At 45.3% G+C, this 17796-nt stretch overlaps 1 protein-coding gene and 1 pseudogene across 1 annotated transcript; one reads left to right on the forward strand and one right to left on the reverse strand.

Moving 5' to 3' along the window:
• The first annotated feature begins 890 nt into the window (after window positions 1–890).
• Window positions 891–2212, forward strand: LOC136532355 (protein ANTAGONIST OF LIKE HETEROCHROMATIN PROTEIN 1-like). Its single transcript, XM_066524958.1, has 2 exons — window positions 891–1126; window positions 1204–2212. Exons 1-2 carry the CDS (start codon window positions 891–893, stop codon window positions 2210–2212), a joined length of 1245 nt encoding a protein of 414 aa, XP_066381055.1.
• Window positions 2213–3134: 922 nt separating this feature from the next.
• On the reverse strand, window positions 3135–13970 carry LOC136532356 (uncharacterized; annotated as a pseudogene).
• Window positions 13971–17796: the final 3826 nt, after the last annotated feature.

A 17796-nucleotide genomic window follows, 5' to 3' on the forward strand; every position in this document is an offset into this window, starting at 1 on the left:
GTTGTTCCTAAGAATCTATCAGTGACATCGCCGTCGACCGTTGGATCCGGCGAGCGTGCAGTGCCGGGCAGATGGGGATGGAGATGGAGATCTGTATCGCTTGCATGCACAGCAGTACAGTACGTAGGAGAATCCAGGAGCTAGCGTAACAGTGGACGGATCGGATCCCCGGCCGGCAAACGTCCATCGATCGATCAACAGGGTTATTAGATATTAATATAATGCAATATATGGGCAGCGTCAATTCTCGCGTCGTTCTTACCCGTTTGGGTGTAGCAAGCTTTTTCCCCATCTGATCTGAAAATCGACCGCGGGCTCTAAGACTGACTCCAACCGTCGTTACCCAAATAGGATATGCATTTGTTGTTTTGGGTCTTGCAGGAAAAATAGGTCAGCCACCCAAACGTTGCATGTTCCAACAGGTGACCCAAAGACAGACGACCGAGCACGGCCGGTTTCATTCGCGGGCACGCCGTGAAAGTTTCCGCGGGAAACAAAGCGTGCGGACTGAGTGCGAAACTACGGGTTCCTCGAGCGGGATTATTTGCCGCCCCAGCTACGTGAAGGGACTCGAGGCGGCAGCGGCGAAGCCGACGCAGGCTCACTCGATGAACCGTCTCCACAAGGCCAACGTTGGCGCACAAGAGTCCATCGGAGAGTGCAGGTAATCTGATTTTCTGGCTATTTGCTTGTTCGATCCTTTAGGGCTTGTGCGTTTTGGCCCAAATCCAAGTGGATTGGAGAGGATTAAAGGGGATTAGAGAAATTTTGATTTTTATAGAGGATGAAATCCCTCTGAATCCTTTCCAATCCCTCTTAATCCCATGATTTGCGGCTAATTTGTTCTTAAATCGGCTTGGCTTTAGACCTCGACTGCGCTAGTATTGGCCATGGCTTGGAGTTACGTAAAAATGTCAATGTTCGGGACAGCCGCAGCATACTCTAACGATGATGAGATCATAGCCGCGGTGGCCGTCCTCACCCAGATGCCACAAAAACGCCCTTGGGGAGGTTCAGTCCCAGGCCACAAGACATACAAGCGTGATCGACTTGCAGCAGACTGGCAGCTGAATCAGGACTACTTCATTGAACATCCACTTTACAATGAGGAGCATTTCAGAAGGAGGTACAATCTTTGGTCCAGTTTCTATGTCCATGACACTTTGTTTTAATTTGATAAAAAATTGTAATTTTTGGCTGTAGGTTTCGCATGAGACGGGAATTGTTCCTTCGGATAGTGGATGAGGTCACAGCCAAAAATAGGTTTTTCCAACAGAGGAGGGATGCTGCTGGGCAATTAGGATTCTCTGCTCTTCACAAGTGCACGGTGGCTCTGAAGATGCTAGCATATGGTGGCCCATCTGATGAGTTGGATGATCATTTGAAAATGGGAGAGAGTACTGCCCTCGAGACCCTGAAGGAATTTGTGATGACTGTGGTCAAGTTGTTTGGCAAAGAATTTCTTCGTCCTCCTAGAAGTGAGGAGATAGAGCACATATTAAGCGTCAATTTGGCCAGAGGTTTCCCGGGAATGATAGGCAGCATCGATTGCATGCACTGGGAATGGTCTAGCTGCCCAACTGGTTGGCAAGGCATGTACAGAGGGCATAAAGGCAAGCCAACTTTAATACTTGAGGCAGTGGCAACAGAGGATCTTAGGATTTGGCATGCTTACTTTGGTTTACCGGGGTCTCACAATGACATTAATGTTTTGCATCGTTCGAATGTTTTTGATGATTTGGCTAACGGGAGGGCACCCTCTGTTGAGTTCCATGTCAATGACAACATCTATTCCCTTGGATACTATCTAGCAGATGGCATCTATCCCGAGTGGGCTACACTAGTGAAAAGCATACCAATGCCAGTTAGCAACAAGCAAAAAGTTTTTTCAGAGCGACAAGAGTCATGTAGAAAGGATGTGGAGAGAGCTTTTGGTGTCCTACAGGCTAAGTGGAAAATCTTGCATAGGCCAGCTCGTTTATGGAATCCAAAAGTACTTAATTCCATCATGCGTGCTTGTGTCATACTTCACAACATGGTCGTTGAAGATGAGCGCGGGGTTCAGCTACCGATTGTGCACCCATCAGAATGGCCTGGAGTGGCTGACCCACCTATTAACCAGGATAGAGAAATCCAGGGAGTTAGAAACTTGTTGATGCACAAAACATTATTCAGGACAGAGAGACGGCAGCATTGCTTCAGCACGACCTGATGGAACACTTGTGGAAGCTATACGGCCAATGCTCTGGTCCTTTTGCTCCTAATCACAGGAACATAAGTTTGTAGTTGTAGGTTCAGTTTCCTGATGTATTTTGTTGACAGACTGATCATAGAGTCTGTAAGTGTAGGCTCAGTTGCCTGATGTATTTTGTTGGCAGCTCACGTGTTTCTAAAGTGTAGTTGTAGGAACTATATATACTAGTTGCCTGATGATCCTAATTACAGGAGCTTTTGTATTTTGTTGTCTAATTATAATAAATATATTACATTTCGAAGCTACCCATTTCCCCCCCTATTTTTACCGTATGTAAGACAAACTGACAGAGTTTCAGTATCCCCTATTTTTACCGTATGTATGACAAACTGACAGAGTTTCAGTATCCAGTGGCTTTTCAAGCAATATCTGCACTATTGCAGCACCAACTCCCAGCCGGCCACCTCCCAGCCAAGACAATACTGCAGCACCACCTCCCAGCAAAGAAAATATTGCACTATTGCAACACCACCTCCCAGCCAAGAAAATATTGCAGCACCACCTCCCAGCCTGACAGTGATTCCAAATCCAATCACAACCAAGCATATTGCAAAGAGAAGCCACAAATAGACCTTCAGCTGCAAAGTGAAACTGATAGACTGAACACAGTACATTACCATAAGCCACAAATAGTTGCACACATGAAGTTCACAAGGCTGAACAAAGTACATTGCCAGATTATAGGAATAGTTGCATACAATACATAAGTTCACGATTCAATATAACAGGTGTTCACAACAATATATGGTGTTCTACTCAACTAAATGAAAGTTGCACACACAGTACAAAGGTTCACGACAGATAACAGGAATAGATTCACATGATACAAAAGTTCAACTCAAGTGAACTTTTTTGAACATATATTCAACACACACGTTCCTTAGTCTTCATTGTTCGAGGGGCCGATGAACCCTCTGTTCTCCATGATTTTCCGCTGCATGCCAAGATAATAGTTTTTCAGATAAGCGGGGACCTTCTCAATGTCAACCGACATAATACTAGCCTCAGCTGTGATCAGTTGAGCCTCTGATTCCTTCTCCCTAATCTTATTTTCCTTCTTTTGCTGTTGCATACTCATCTTCATATGCTTCTTCTGAAGGTCAAAAAGATCCCTTTGAATCTTAATTTTTTCATCCTTCCTGCTAAGGATTTCAGCCATTTGCTGGTCTTGCTTCTGTTCGGTCTTCTCTGATTTCTCCTGCAACCGCTGCAGGACTTCAACAGCCGTACTGGATGATGAGGTCTCTGCGAAGCTCTTTGATCTACGCCTCTTCGCACTATCCCTGCCCTCAGGCCGTGATGTGTATGTATTGTCATTCCCAGATTCTGCATGGCCTTGAGTTGCAGGAGATGGCATTACATCAGGTGATGTAGAGTTGTTTAGCTCAAGAAACTTATTGTTCCATTTGGCCTCCTTTTGAAGTTTTTTCCAGCAATGCATGATGGTAAAAGGTTCTGTCCTCTCGTACATTTTTACAGCATCATCTATCTGCGCATATGAATATAGATTACACTGGTGAAAGCCACTTACTATATAGAAAGTAAAACAAAGCAAGCTATAGAAACCAGATAGATAGATATGCAGTGCCTACAGTTTTTGGCTCAAGAAAGGGACAAGCAGATGAAGCAACTGATGTCAAGCACAATTGCAAGAAATTAGAAAACAATGCTGCAAACAGTTTATACCATACTTGCCACGAAACTGATTGACTGATACCAACATTATATTAGAAACTTCATCAACTGACAAAAAATTGTGAATGAACAAATAGGCAAGCACAGCGAGCTGTTAAGTAACTCAAGTCTGACAGAACTAAGCCTGACACAAGGAACTGAAAAAAAACATGATGTCAACATGAAATTGGGAACAATATGCAGGTACAGACATGGCATCACACACAAGATATCATAAGGAGATTCAGATTTAAACTAAAACCAGAGCTCGCATCCTCCATGTGTTTAGAAACAAAACCTATAGGGTTTTGGCTCTCAAGAAAGCAGATGAAGCAACTGATCACAATTCACAAGCACTATTGCAAGAAATTAGCAAGCCATGCTGCCAACAGTTTATACTGAAATCATTCTCGCATTGAGGTGCTAAAGAATTGAACAGAGTATTCAAAGCAATGAACCAAAGATCTATTGAAAATAAACATATACAAATTAGAGAGATGGAGGACAACATCAGTGAAAGTATACCTGATCCTGCTCATTTTTTCCGCTCTCATTCAGCCTATCAATAGATTCTTTGAGCCCACAGAACTTGTTCATCGCTCTTTGGATCAATGCCCACCTATGTTGAATCGCAATCTGGCTACGGTTGGACCCTTCTGGCTTATGCTCATTGAAATAATCATGCATCCTCTTGTAATAACCACCCGAAGTCTGATTCACACCTACAAGACACCATGTTATTTGGGCATCAAAGGGACAAAGATTTCTTAAAAAACGTTGTAAACTATTACCAGTAATAGGGTCTTTGCTAATATTCAGAAATGCCGAACACACCATAATGTCCTCCTCGTTGGTGAATGCAGTTCCTCTCCTAGCCACTTTTCCCTTTTTTCGGGGCCTCTGTGCTTTCAATGTTGGAGCGTCCTGAGACACATGGTTGTTGTCAATGGAGAACCCCTGACTAGGTTGCCCATTCATAGGTGGGCCAGACATCTAGGAGGAGCCATGCATGTTGAACTAGTCATAAGAAGAATTGTTAATCATCGATTCATTGATATATAAATAGAACAAACCATCAGATTCATGGCTGCAATAAACCTGGGGGTCTGGATGAACATCTAGAGATTGCAAAGCAGCAGAATAACCAAAAGCCCATTGATCTGCCCCAAACATTTCTTTAGATTCACCAGGGTGCCCACTTGAGCCACTAAAAATGTTATCCATCCTCCTATTGCAACAAAGATACAATTAAACTTGGCACAAAATATGCATAGAACTTAACACATAGGCATACATGCATGGTACATGATTCTTTGCATCATAGGAGAAAGGGATTTGGTATTGAATTTATGTAAACATAGTTCTCTGTTTCACAGGGGGGTAATCTGCTACTAAATCACAAGCAGGTTCCCAATCCATCCCCAAATCCTCAAACCAGCAGAGCCGGCAAGGACACAAGTAGCAGGGTCAGCTGGTTCTCCATCCATCCCCAAATCCCCAAACCAGTGAATCACTAAATCAATCCATCACCTACAAGGCGGGCTGCCCAGGGAGCTGCGGCTACCGGCGCAAGCGTGCGGTGGCGGCGAGCGGCGAGAGCGGAGCCACGGAGGCGCAGTCGAGCGACAGCGGCAGCGGCAGGCCAACGGCGGCGCAGTCGAGCGGCCCCGGCAGCGCAGGCGAGCGGTGCCGTAGAGCGGCGAGCAGCTAGGACGGAGCCGCAGAGGCAGGAAACGGAGGCGCATTCGAGCAGCAGCGCAGGCGAGCAGCAGTGGCAGTGGCAGCGCAGGCGAGCAGCAGCGCAGGCGAGCGGCAGCGGCCTCACGTCGTCCTCCTGCCTACGGTGGGGTTCGAGTCGTACCTTCGAAGCCTAGCTCGGTGATGCCGCCGAGGCCGAGACGCTGACGGCCCAATCGCCTGCGCGTGCGTGTTCCTCTTCTTTCCCCTCCCGCGAAACGGTTGCGGACTTGCGGTCGACGAGAGAGAGAGAGACGAACAGATGACCTATATTTGGGTCTCGACTTGCTGCCGATGCAAAATGCATCGTTCATTTGCCTATGCCGTTGGACGTTGTTTTTTTGTGTTGAACGATGCAAAATGGGTTTGGGTGCCGTAATGGCTGCCCGGTTGGAGACAGTCTAACAGCACGGAATAAGCAAGCGACCATGGTGGCCCATTGGTGGGGGCTTCCACGGTTACGCCTCCAGGAACAACTGGGGACGCAGTAATCAAAGCTGCCGATTGATGACGATGAGTGATGATATAGACGACAACAACAACAAAAAAAACCACTCTTTATTTACCATATGTTACTTTTTTCACGATAATGCTTCAGTGAGGGTGCCACCCCGACGCGCGGCCATGGCCGCCACTGACTGAATTCGAAGTAGGGCCAGGTCTCCCTAGGCGCCGGCGGCTCGCTCCCCCACCCCGACGCCCTCCTTCCCACCCCGATGGCCCCTTCCCCGACCCCGGCACTCGATGTGGAAGCGGTGGCCGCACTGCGGCAGCGCGCGGGCCATCGTCGTCGACCGTCGCGGCGGTCCTTGTCACGCACCACCGGCGATGCCCAGGCTCTGGAGCAGCCACCGCCGCCGACCATCGGTGGCCGAAATCGACCGACGACGCAACCTTCGCCTCTCCTATGTTCCCTGACCCCTGGTGGCTCCTTCACTCACACCGGCATCCTGCCCCACCGAGAGCCCCCAATGCCCGCAGATAAGGCGGCCATGGCAGTTCCCGCACCAGGCTCTCTCTCTCCCCCTATGTTGCAATTGTATGTTTCAATTGTTTCAGGCGTTTCAGAGGTATGTTGCATTTGTTTTATATGGATGTTGCAAAAGTAGATCGGGGGATGTTGCATATGTTGTAATTGTTTCAGAGGCATGTTGCAAGAGTATGTTTCGAGTGTTTCAAATGTTTCAGAGGTATGTTTCATCTATGTTTTTTCGGATGCATGTTGCGATTGTGTTTATCCGTATGTTGCATATGTTTCACACATATGTTGCATGTGTTTTATTAGGATGTTGCGTATGGTTGCAATGGTTTTCAAGTGTGTTTCAAGTGTGTTTTTCAAGTGTTTCAGAAGCAGATTTCAAGTGTTTCAACTGCCTTCAGACGTATGTTGCAACCGTTGTATTTTGATGTTTTAAAAGTAGATCGGGTGTTGCATCTCTCCTCCTCCCACCTTGTGCTGCATCGTCTCTCCCGGAGCTGGCAGGGCATCCATACAAACGAGGGATGGGCGATGGGCGTGGGATGAGGGAGCTGTGTGCGTCAAGCGCAAGCGAGGGAGCTCCGTACGGATGAATGCTGCCTCCGGAGCGGGATGGACGCTGGGCGGAGGGGCTGCGTACGTCGCAGTTGGGAGCAAGGGCGTAGGCGCATGGTGACGTGGGGGCATGCTCTCCTGTTGCGCAGGCGCAACAGACGCAATTCTGTTTCGATTTACGTGAGGGGCGCGCGGATGCGTCGAACGGGAGCCGCGTCCAGACGCAGGCCTAGGGCCGGACGTCCGGGCGCTAGGTTTGCCATTTTCCCCCTCTTAGAGTTGGATTACGAGGCCCCATTCACTATAGGATCGGAGTGGTTACAACAACTGCGGGGTACATCCCCCGTTGGTTCAAAATAAAACCGTCAATTGTAAGTTATTACTGTCGGTTGTTATGTAGTATAAAAAATAAGATCGTTTGGAGGGGCTCCTTCTGGCTCTGGTTGTGGCACTGTAGTGGAGCCAAGAGGAGCACCAAATATCCAGCTCCATCGGCTCTTCCTCTTCGTAGTTCATTTTGACCCGAGCTAGAGTCGTTTTTCACAGCTACGGTACTATTCGACAGTACTTGGGAGCCGGAGCACCTGTGTGAGCCTCTCCAAGCGGACCCTACATCTCGTAATGAGTTGGCCGGCTCCTTCACTTCTCTCATGGTACGGCGAGCCCGGTGGCATGCGCCAATTGCAAGGGCAGGTGACGGTGACATCAGCTATGAACCGCTATCGTTTTTACGCGTTTTGTGATTTGTGAAGAGGGCGACACTCTCGGTTGCTCGCTCGACAATGTTGTTTTTATTTTCCTTTCTGTGTCCGAGAAATTTCCTTTTTAGGTTAGGCTGTACAATTTTTTTGTTCAATATGGTAGGACTCTTCTTTCCATATTACTATTGGATTATGACGTTTGGTTTTGTTGACATCAAAAGTATGGTATGGACTTTTGATATAATTAGTCTAGTCTGTCAGATAATCATAAACTACACCTATGTATACATACTCATATTATACTGTTTCAGATATACTCCTATGTCCTGTTAGAGAAAAACAAATTTGAAAATTTTGTACATGTGTGCCCCTAGCTAGCTCGTGTGGAGAAGGCCAATCAGGTGCTTAATTAAAAAGGGACGCCGACGCACAACATTCAGGTCCTCCTACTTTTAAAGTCACTTTGGATGCACCCAAACGCCGTCGGATCACGCGCGTATCGTCCCCATTAACTCCGGTAATGTCTCCCGGGATTCGTTTCATAAATGAGGGCGCGAGTAGGGGCCGGGCGACGGCGAGTAGTGAAAGTGTACGTACGGGCCATCATTTGTTGCACCTCCGATCTGCCATTAAAGGAGTAATTAACCCGCTTTGCGCTTTGCGCGCGCCCGCGGCGCGATAGCGTACGTGGTAATAATAGTAGGCGTAAACACCAGGTGCCAGGCCGCCGCGTCACCATGAATAGCGTCGTCGACGGCAGTCGGGCAGGTCGACCGAGGTCCGTCAAAGCTGCCATTGATCACTGTTTGATGCTAGTATATCGCAATAATGAGGTCGCAGATCGCACCATTAGTCGTCGTCCATGGCGCCATTAACTCATCGGTGGAAGCTTTTAGACCGGCGGCCGGCCGCCCGGCGGCGGGGGCCCCGGACCAGGCGCAGAGGCTGTTGCCGCGACGGGCGACACGATGGGACTCGCCGGATCCTTCGACGGACTATTAAGGCGACGGCATCAGTTAATGACGAGTTGATGGCGATGTTTGTACGGGTCCATGGATATATATGGATGCATATATGGGCACGCGAGCATGGCCGCCACTGAGATTCTGCCGACTTTAAATATAAATCGATTGGTCGGGAGGTATTTGTATTTGTAGGAGGGAATTCTTGAAATCCAAGTGATGAGATGAGGGGCTCCGGCTCCATTCGCTTCGCTGAAAAAACAAACTGAAATACCGTTTCGACGGTTTATTGTGAGAAAAAAACATTGTTCCGGCTAAAAAAATAAGCTGAAAAAAACAGATTATAAGAGAAACGAATAGGCCAAAGGACTATTTATGTGGGGGAAAAACTACCAGAATAGTTAACCCTGTTGTAGTACTACGAATCTTTCAATTAGCAAATAAAGAAAAAAGTGCCGTACGTGTCCTGTACATATGGCGTTGATGATGTAATGCGAACACTATGGACGCAATCTTTTGTTACAAGATAACAAAGAGTACAGTTATTCAGATCAGAGGACTGTTGTTACGTTGTCCACAACATTACTCATACATCATCCTCCTTCACCCATCACCAAAAGTTGACAGCCCTTTTAATTTATTGTGCACCCAGATGTTCATTATTGACTCATCATCAAGAAGTTATACCAGGATCATCAATTGGTTAGCCCGATCGCCAACACATCCCGGACTTTAATTCATAATATACTCCGTAGTACGTAGTAGTATTGCAAAAAAGAAAACAAAAACATCTGACAACTGCACTTTAAGTGGCGGATTCAGCGAATTATCTACAATTTTGATCATTATAGTTAGCTACAAGCTACTAGCTAGCTAGCTTAAGGTGCAGCGGTAGGCAGCATGTAGCACCAAGGTACCGTTTAGTTTCACTTTATTTTGTAAAAATTTTCAAGATTTTTCGTCACATCGAATCTTTGGACGTATGCATGAAGCATTAAATATAAGTAAAAAATAAAACTAATTACACAGGGCCTGTTCGCTGGTTGGGGCTGGTGCTAGTTTGGGCTGGCTGGTACTGGTTTTTGTGAGAGGAAAACACTGTTGGCTGGCTGGTTTGGGCTGGCTGAAACCAACAAGCGAACAGGCTGACAGTTTAGACGAAATTCACGAGACGAATCTTTTAAGCCTAATTAGACTATGATTGGACATTAATTATTAAATAACAACGAAAGTGCTACAGTACCATTTCGCTAAAAAATTTGTAAACTAAACCAGCCCCAAATTAAAAACACGTACGTCTGTGCTACGACGGCGAGTACGTGCATCATCATCATTCGCGTCACGCGTTTTTGGTATCTCGACCCGTCTCTCTCATCAGGACATACAGTGTGTATACGTGCATCACGCATTCATACGCACGTGTACTGATTCAAATCGTCTCGTAGCACAACATTCGATCGCATGCACCTCTAGGACGACGAAGAGAGATGAATGAATGATGCACTAGTAGCTAGCCGTACGTGCGCACGCCACATGCATGTAGCTATAGACTCTTTTTTCTCTCGAACTGATCGATCGATGGCATTGCCATTGCCATTGCCATTGCCATGCACGACGTCCGTCATGCCAACGCGTCAACTTTTTTTCGGAATCGATCGAGAAAGCTAGCTTTGGGCCGCGGTACACGTACGAGCCGCGCTATTACGTCCTTGGATCCGGCAGATCGAGCTGCACAAGCGCAACACAATGCACGCGGACGTAACTCCACGGATTTTGCCAATATTGGCGTCAGGCTGTGCCAAGATATCGATGCGTGATCACCATTCATCGCGTCTCGATCTTTTTCCCGCCCTGCTGCCCAACGCAACGCACTACAGGAAACTGGCTCTTTGCCGACTGCAATTTTCTTTGCCAACTGTTTTTTTTCGACACTCGGCAAAGAGGTCCCTTTGCCAACTGGAATTTCCTGCAGTCGGCAAAGCAGGATTTGCCGACTGCCTGGATTTGCCGACTGCCAGGCAGTTGGCAAATAATTGCAGTCGGCAAAGGCAGGCCATGGTTGACGCCATCCACACCGTCACCTTTGTCGACTACCACTCCGTCAGCAGTCGGCAAAGGCGCAGGCTTTGCCAACTGCCATCCTCCCTGGCAGTCGGCAAAGAATTTTTATTTTTTTTGATTTTCGATCCCAGTTTTTTGTGTTGGCTTGGTACAGTAATTACATGATATATTCCAAGTTTGGGGTCATTTTGATTTATTTTGCTATATTCCGTAGATTTTTTCTGTTTCTTTGATTTTTTCCGACAGCTCCAGATTTGAACTGCAGGTACATGAAATAATGGAATCCGGCCATTCAGAAAATGATATTCATGATGTTTGGAGCATGTTGAGGCCGTGTGCGGGGCCTCGCGTGAAATTTCGACCGTGTTGGTGTCGGAACACGCCGACCCACGCGCGTGAAAAGTGTTTTTAAATTTTATAAAATCGAAACGGAGTCCGAAAATGACGAAACTTGACGACGTGTCTTGTCATCGCATGCGGAGGCTGTGGTAAAAATTTGAGAAAGTTTCGAGCAAGTGGCGACGTCGGGTCGCTAAAACCTGGACATCTCCACATGTGATAAGATGTCCAGGTTTTAGCGACCCGACGTCGCCACTTGCTCGAAACTTTCTCAAATTTTTACCACAGCCTCCGCATGCGACTGACAAGACACGTCGTCAAGTTTCGTCATTTTCGGACTCCGTTTCGATTTTATAAAATTTAAAAACACTTTTCACGCGCGTGGCTCGGCGTGTTCCGACACCAACACGGTCGAAATTTCACGCGAGGCCCCGCACACGGCCTCAACATGCTCCAAACATCATGAATATCATTTTCTGAATGGCCGGATTCCATTATTTCATGTACCTGCAGTTCAAATCTGGAGCTGTCGGAAAAAATCAAAGAAACAGAAAAAATCTACGGAATATAGCAAAATAAATCAAAATGACCCTCAAACTTGGAATATATCATGTACTTACTGTAGCAAGGCAACACAAAAAAACTGGGATCGAAAATCGAAAAAAAAAATTAATTCTTTGCCGACTGCCATCAGTGGCAGTTGGCAAAGAGCCTTTGCCGACTGCCAGGGAGGATGGCAGTTGGCAAAGCCTGCGCCTTTGCCGACTGCTGACGGAGTGGCAGTCGGCAAAGGTGACGGCGTGGATGGCGTCAATCATGGCCTGCCTTTGCCGACTGCAATTCTTTGCCAACTGCCTGGCAGTCGGCAAAGCCATGGCTTTGCCAACTGCCTGGCAGTCGGCAAATCCAGGCAGTCGGCAAATCCTGCTTTGCCGACTGCAGGAAATTCCAGTTGGCAAAGGGACCTCTTTGCCGAGTGTCGAAAAAAAACAGTTGGCAAATAAAATTGCAGTCGGCAAAGAGCCAGTTTCCTGTAGTGATAGCATATATCTAAGTGCATAGCAAAAGCTATGTACGCAAAAAAATCAAAACATCTTATAATTTGAAATGGATAGAGTAGTTTCAATTCTTACAATGTCATTAAATTTTGTAAATAATTCGTTATAAATATTGGTCAATGCAAGTGGCATTTCGAAGACTGTAAATAAAAGACTACTAGTGTCAAATATTGTTTCATTACGAAATGAGAAAGAGAGAATATATGCATGACAAGACGCTTCTTGTATTCAAAAGATTTTGGCATGATTTCATTCCAGTAGGTGTTTGTCTCAGCATATTTTGTTTTTTGCGAGATGCATTACAATCTGCGCCTATATGAGATGCACTACAGATGGGGGATCAGATGCGGAGCTTCCGCTGCATTCAAGAAAGACCGAGATCGACATCAAAGAGGGCACGACGAATTGACGATCTGCCGAAATCGAATTGCTCCAGCTGCTGTCAGAACGAAGTCGGACCAACTTTGAAAAGAACTTTGATATTGTTCTGGGATGAAACCAAGTATATCTAAAAGTAAAAGTTTGAGAAATATTTCGCCCTACGAAAATTTCGAAATGTACGTTTAGAATTACATATATACTCCTGGCGCCATTATTGTTATCTGGGCTGGAAAGCCCAGCAACATGTCCCATGGTTTTGAGATCCGTAATTCTCTTGGCCCAGCGCGCACCGGAGGCGGTTTCGTTCGCGAATCATTTTCTGTTCTTCTCCTACCTTGGTATTTTCGCACTTCCTCTGCTATGGTCGCACCGTGTGTGAATGGCGACGGTGCATGCATCATGCATGACAGACACGGAAGCTTTTGGCAAAGGTGAAAGCTAGCTGCTAGCATCTCTCGTCCTGCCTGCCTTGCCTGAGCAGACGAGACGAGTCCATTTCTCAATTCCCGAAACGCCGCTCTGAATCCGGTCAAAGAAAGAAAGCCCGCAAGCAGCCATGCAGATCTGCACGTAGTACTTGCTAGCTAGCTAGCTACTGCACCGCATCATCGATGACGCCTGGCTGCCTGGCTGCCTCTCCATCGATCGACGCAGCATCCGGCATGAAGGCGATTCGCCTTTCCGCGTCGGTTTCTTCCTTGCTGTTTCCTTCTGCCGCCTGCGAGGAGTAGTGCGTGCGACCAAGCGGCGGAGAAAACAAAAATCTCCAGGAGGATATGGTCCCTCCAATACTACATGCATTGACGGTGGTACTCTACTCTACTACGGTCTTCGCCCCCGGCCTGTTGCTGTTTGTTGGTCGTGCGTGGTGGCTGGCATGCATGGCGAAATGGCATCCAGTTCCCGAGATAGCCGAGCCAGTAGCGTCTGTTTCTGCCTTTCCAACGCATCCAACATGTGCGCAATGCTCCGTCCGTCCACGGGTGCCGACTGCCGAACGAGGCCTCAACTGAATGAAAAATAAAATAATCTTTGCTTTTTGTCTCTCACCTCGACGTAACGCATGCACACAGCTTCCTCACCTTCCTGCTCCAACCACGCTTGCAGCCCCAAGCCAGTCAGTTGCTGGTCAAACCAAGCAAGCATCCTGCATCCACCGGCCGGCGCCAGGCGGTCGATTGGTCGAATGTTCCCGTTCCCGTGCTGTCCTGTCCCTGACGACCAGAGAGATGCCGCAAGCGTGCGTGCGTGCATGCGAGCGTGCGCCATTATTCCTTTCAACGTCCATGTGATGCGATGCCCGGTAAAGTAAATTTTGCCCGCATTTGCATCCGCCTACCCTGCCCGAGCAGATTCCAGGCCCCAGCGCTAAGCAATTCAGGCTTCAAGGGCTTCAACGCTCAAAAACAATGTCGCTTGCATTGCCAAGAAACTGAAACCCTTTCCTGGTTGGAACAAATTAGAGAGCCTTCACATGGCCGCTCTGCTTTGGCCTTTTAGGTGCTTGTTTGCTTGACGTCTTCCTGACTTTCCTGTGCTTTCCTGTGAACGTGAAGAAATATCGAAGCCAAATGCTGTTAGATGTTCGTCAGTACCAACGGATCGGTTAGAGCGGTCAGAGTCAGAGAGGTTCCTCCCATCGTTACTATATATAGGTATTCGTTTTCCACAAACAAGAATCGCCGTATGGTTAGACACTTTCCAGGTTCTCCATCGTTGTTCGTCTCTTTCCAGGTTCTCCATCGTTCGTCTCAAGAATCTGCTAGTTTCTTTGGCTCCTGGCATCTAGGTTCCACAGCTCCGTCCTGAAATATAGCACACGTTCTAGCCTTTGTCGGACAAAATAAGAGAGAGTGCAACTCACTTAACTATCTAATCGATTAAAATCTGATTCTATTCCTCATAATTAAAGAGTCGTACCAAAATATGGCAAGTAGTGAATCACGTATTTCTGTTGAGTAAACATTTTCTTTTCTTCCCTGAGTTCCTTTATTTCAGGACAAATTTCAAATGTCACAGCGCGCTACATTTATTACGCATGATGGAGTACTATCTCTGTTTCAAATCAAAAGATTAAAAATGCATATTTTGGTTTACAATGAGTCAAACTTCCTTTTTAGGGGCCTGTTTTAAAAAATATTAACATATAGTACACTATTCCAAATAGGTATATCATATAAATATATTCTATGATTAGTCTGATGTTAGTATTACTTTTTTTTATAGAGTTTGTTAAATTTTAAAATATTAATTTGATTTTTGGGGGGAAAACGAATTGCATCACACACAAAGTACAAAGTTGCCTTGTGCTTTTGATTGCGACAAAGAAATCGGCAACACATGCTAACCGTACGTACCATTCTAGTAATTAATCAAATGTGAGCAACCAAAAGCTACTCGATGGTGATGAGTACTCACGAGACAAGGCAGATATTGTAGGTACAACATTGTCTGTCAGCTTCTCTGGGACACGGTATGTGCATTCATATAGAATCTATGCCTCTGCATGATACTCGATGCAAAATGGCCGGTTTCTCATCTAGCTAGAGTAGAACTTTCTCTGATCCAAAGGTCAAAAGTTTTAGGTCATCAACAGACTAATGGCGATACTTATGTTTAAATTAAACTAAAGCTACAAAACTACACCTTGGGACCATTTTGACGACCAGCATCAAATGGGTAGTTCCAGCATTTTAATACTGTGGCTTGGAAGTACTCACATGTACTTTGACAATAAGTATGAACGTGATGTGATCGATCAGGAAATCCAAGTTGGGCTTTTTTCTAAGAACAATTGAAGTTGGCAAACTACAACGCCTTTTTTTTAATTCTGAAGAAACCATTTTATAGCATTTACTGTGATATTCCTCTTTTCCATATGGTGTTTGCCGCCTGTGTTTCAAGATTGCTGATCATATCAAGATCATTGGCAACTTTAACATGTGCTAAATTATGAAATCAAGCAAAAGAATCTATGCCTGACAAGACAATATATATTCTTCTGTTCACCATTTGACTTTTGCTGTTAGACAAGACACTTCTTTAGATATACCGTAAGTAATATGATAGTTACATTGATCAAATATGCTCACTTAGGCACGGTGCTTGTCAAGATAGGATATTTTCTGTCTATATAGATCGTCATTGTATCTGACGATGAAGTGATTTAGGTCAGAAAATCTCGTGTCGCCGTCCTTTAGAGATATAAATACATGCACAACTTCACTTTCTTCTCCATATATTCTTCTAACAAAGACGACAGGCACAATCTTTATTTAGCATCACGTGCGTCGTTTCATGTTCCCAATGCACGGTCACATCGGATGTTTGATATTAATTAGGAGTATTAAATATAGACTAATTATATAAATGAAGACTAATTCACGAGACGAATATATTAAGCCTAATAAGACCATGATTAGCGAATGTGATGCTACAGTACATGGATTACACTACTGCAGAATAGCACTTCACTGCCGGCCTCATCATTGTCGGAATTAGGAGAACCGGCAGTATTGACCCTTCACTGCCAGTTCTTGGCTCTGAAAATCAGAAATTGATTTGGGATGTGACCGAACCGGTAGTGATGATAACTATCACTGTCAATTTGTGTCTCTAACCGACAGTAGCTTGACGACCACATATCACTGCCGGTTTAAGCCAAGAGCCGACATTAATTGGGCTCTATCACTGTCGGTTCTAGCCAAGAACCGACGATGATAAGCCTACAACATAAAAAGGCTGCAGCCGTCCTCTCCTTCCTCCTCTCTTCCATCCCGAGAACAGAGGCGTGCATTTGGGCCCTTTCCTCCATTGTTGTGGCTGCTCTTCACTATGAAGCTAGCGCTTGGATTTTGAAGAATGGCTTGATCTTTTGGCTTTGAGGTTAGTAACAAACATCCACTCCTTTGATTTTGTTGCTTAATTAGCTTTGTTTTGGTGGCTACATTGCTTGATTCTCATTCTAGTTCTTTCTCCATTCTAGAGAGCACTTTTTCAATTGGATATTTGTTCAAGGCACAAATTATGATGAATCCATCATCCTAAAGGTTAGTGTCTATGAACACATTTAAATTCCTAGCTAATTATTCCATGGTGGCCAAGATCATCATTGTTAGTATGTGATGATATAATTAGTTCTTAGAAGTAGAGTAGATTCTTTTACAATTTATTGAGAAAATTAATCTATGTGTCACATAACAACACATTGTTTGGAGATACATTATTGTTTATTATCTTGTCTCCAATTTTAGACTTTTTTTAAAAAAATTAGTGTCTCTATTTTTATATGGCATGGAGTAGAATAATTGTTCTTCATTATTGTACAATAATTTTTTTATGGGGCTGCATTTTTTAATTTATATGGGCATTGTTTGGAGCTACATTGTTGTTCATGATTATGTCTCCAATTTTAGTCTTTTTTAAAATAAGCGTCTCTATTTTCATGTGGCATGGAGTAGAATAGGTGTTCTTCATTATTGTGCAATAATTGTTTTTTACTATGATTTTAAATTTATAGGGCCGGGGTTACTAATTTTAATTTTCTAATAATTAGTGTACAATAATATTTTCCAAAAATAGTACTTTTGAGCTACAATTGTTGTTCATGAAGCTCGATTTTTTATTAATTCTTTGTAATTACTGTCTCAATATTTTTTTTGCAGAGATGGATCGAGAGTGTATGCATCTGTCCTGAACGGACAAGCGGTACCTGCATGACATCAGTCAGTTTATCACCGATGCCAAAGCCCATGCTGGGAATGGGAACCCTGTCTTCTGTCCATGCAAAGATTGCAAGAATCAAATGAACTATCGTCAAATTGAGTCTATACGATCGCACTCGATTACCAGGGGTTCATGCCAAACTATACGATATGGACTATGCTTAGCGAGGTTGGTGTGAATGTTCCGCAGGAAAATGATGATGATGTGGACATGCCTGACGTAGTCATCCATGATGCTGATGAGGAACCCGGTGTCAATACAGAACCTATGACCACAGTAAATTATGTGTTTAGCAACACACTAGCTGACGACACCGAGGATAACGATGGTATTTCTCAGCTGCTACGTAATGTAAAGACCAGATGTCTTA

This window comes from Miscanthus floridulus, unplaced genomic scaffold (genome assembly GCF_019320115.1).
Source record: "Miscanthus floridulus cultivar M001 unplaced genomic scaffold, ASM1932011v1 fs_588_1_2, whole genome shotgun sequence".
In the NCBI taxonomy this organism is placed as follows: Eukaryota; Viridiplantae; Streptophyta; class Magnoliopsida; order Poales; family Poaceae; genus Miscanthus; species Miscanthus floridulus.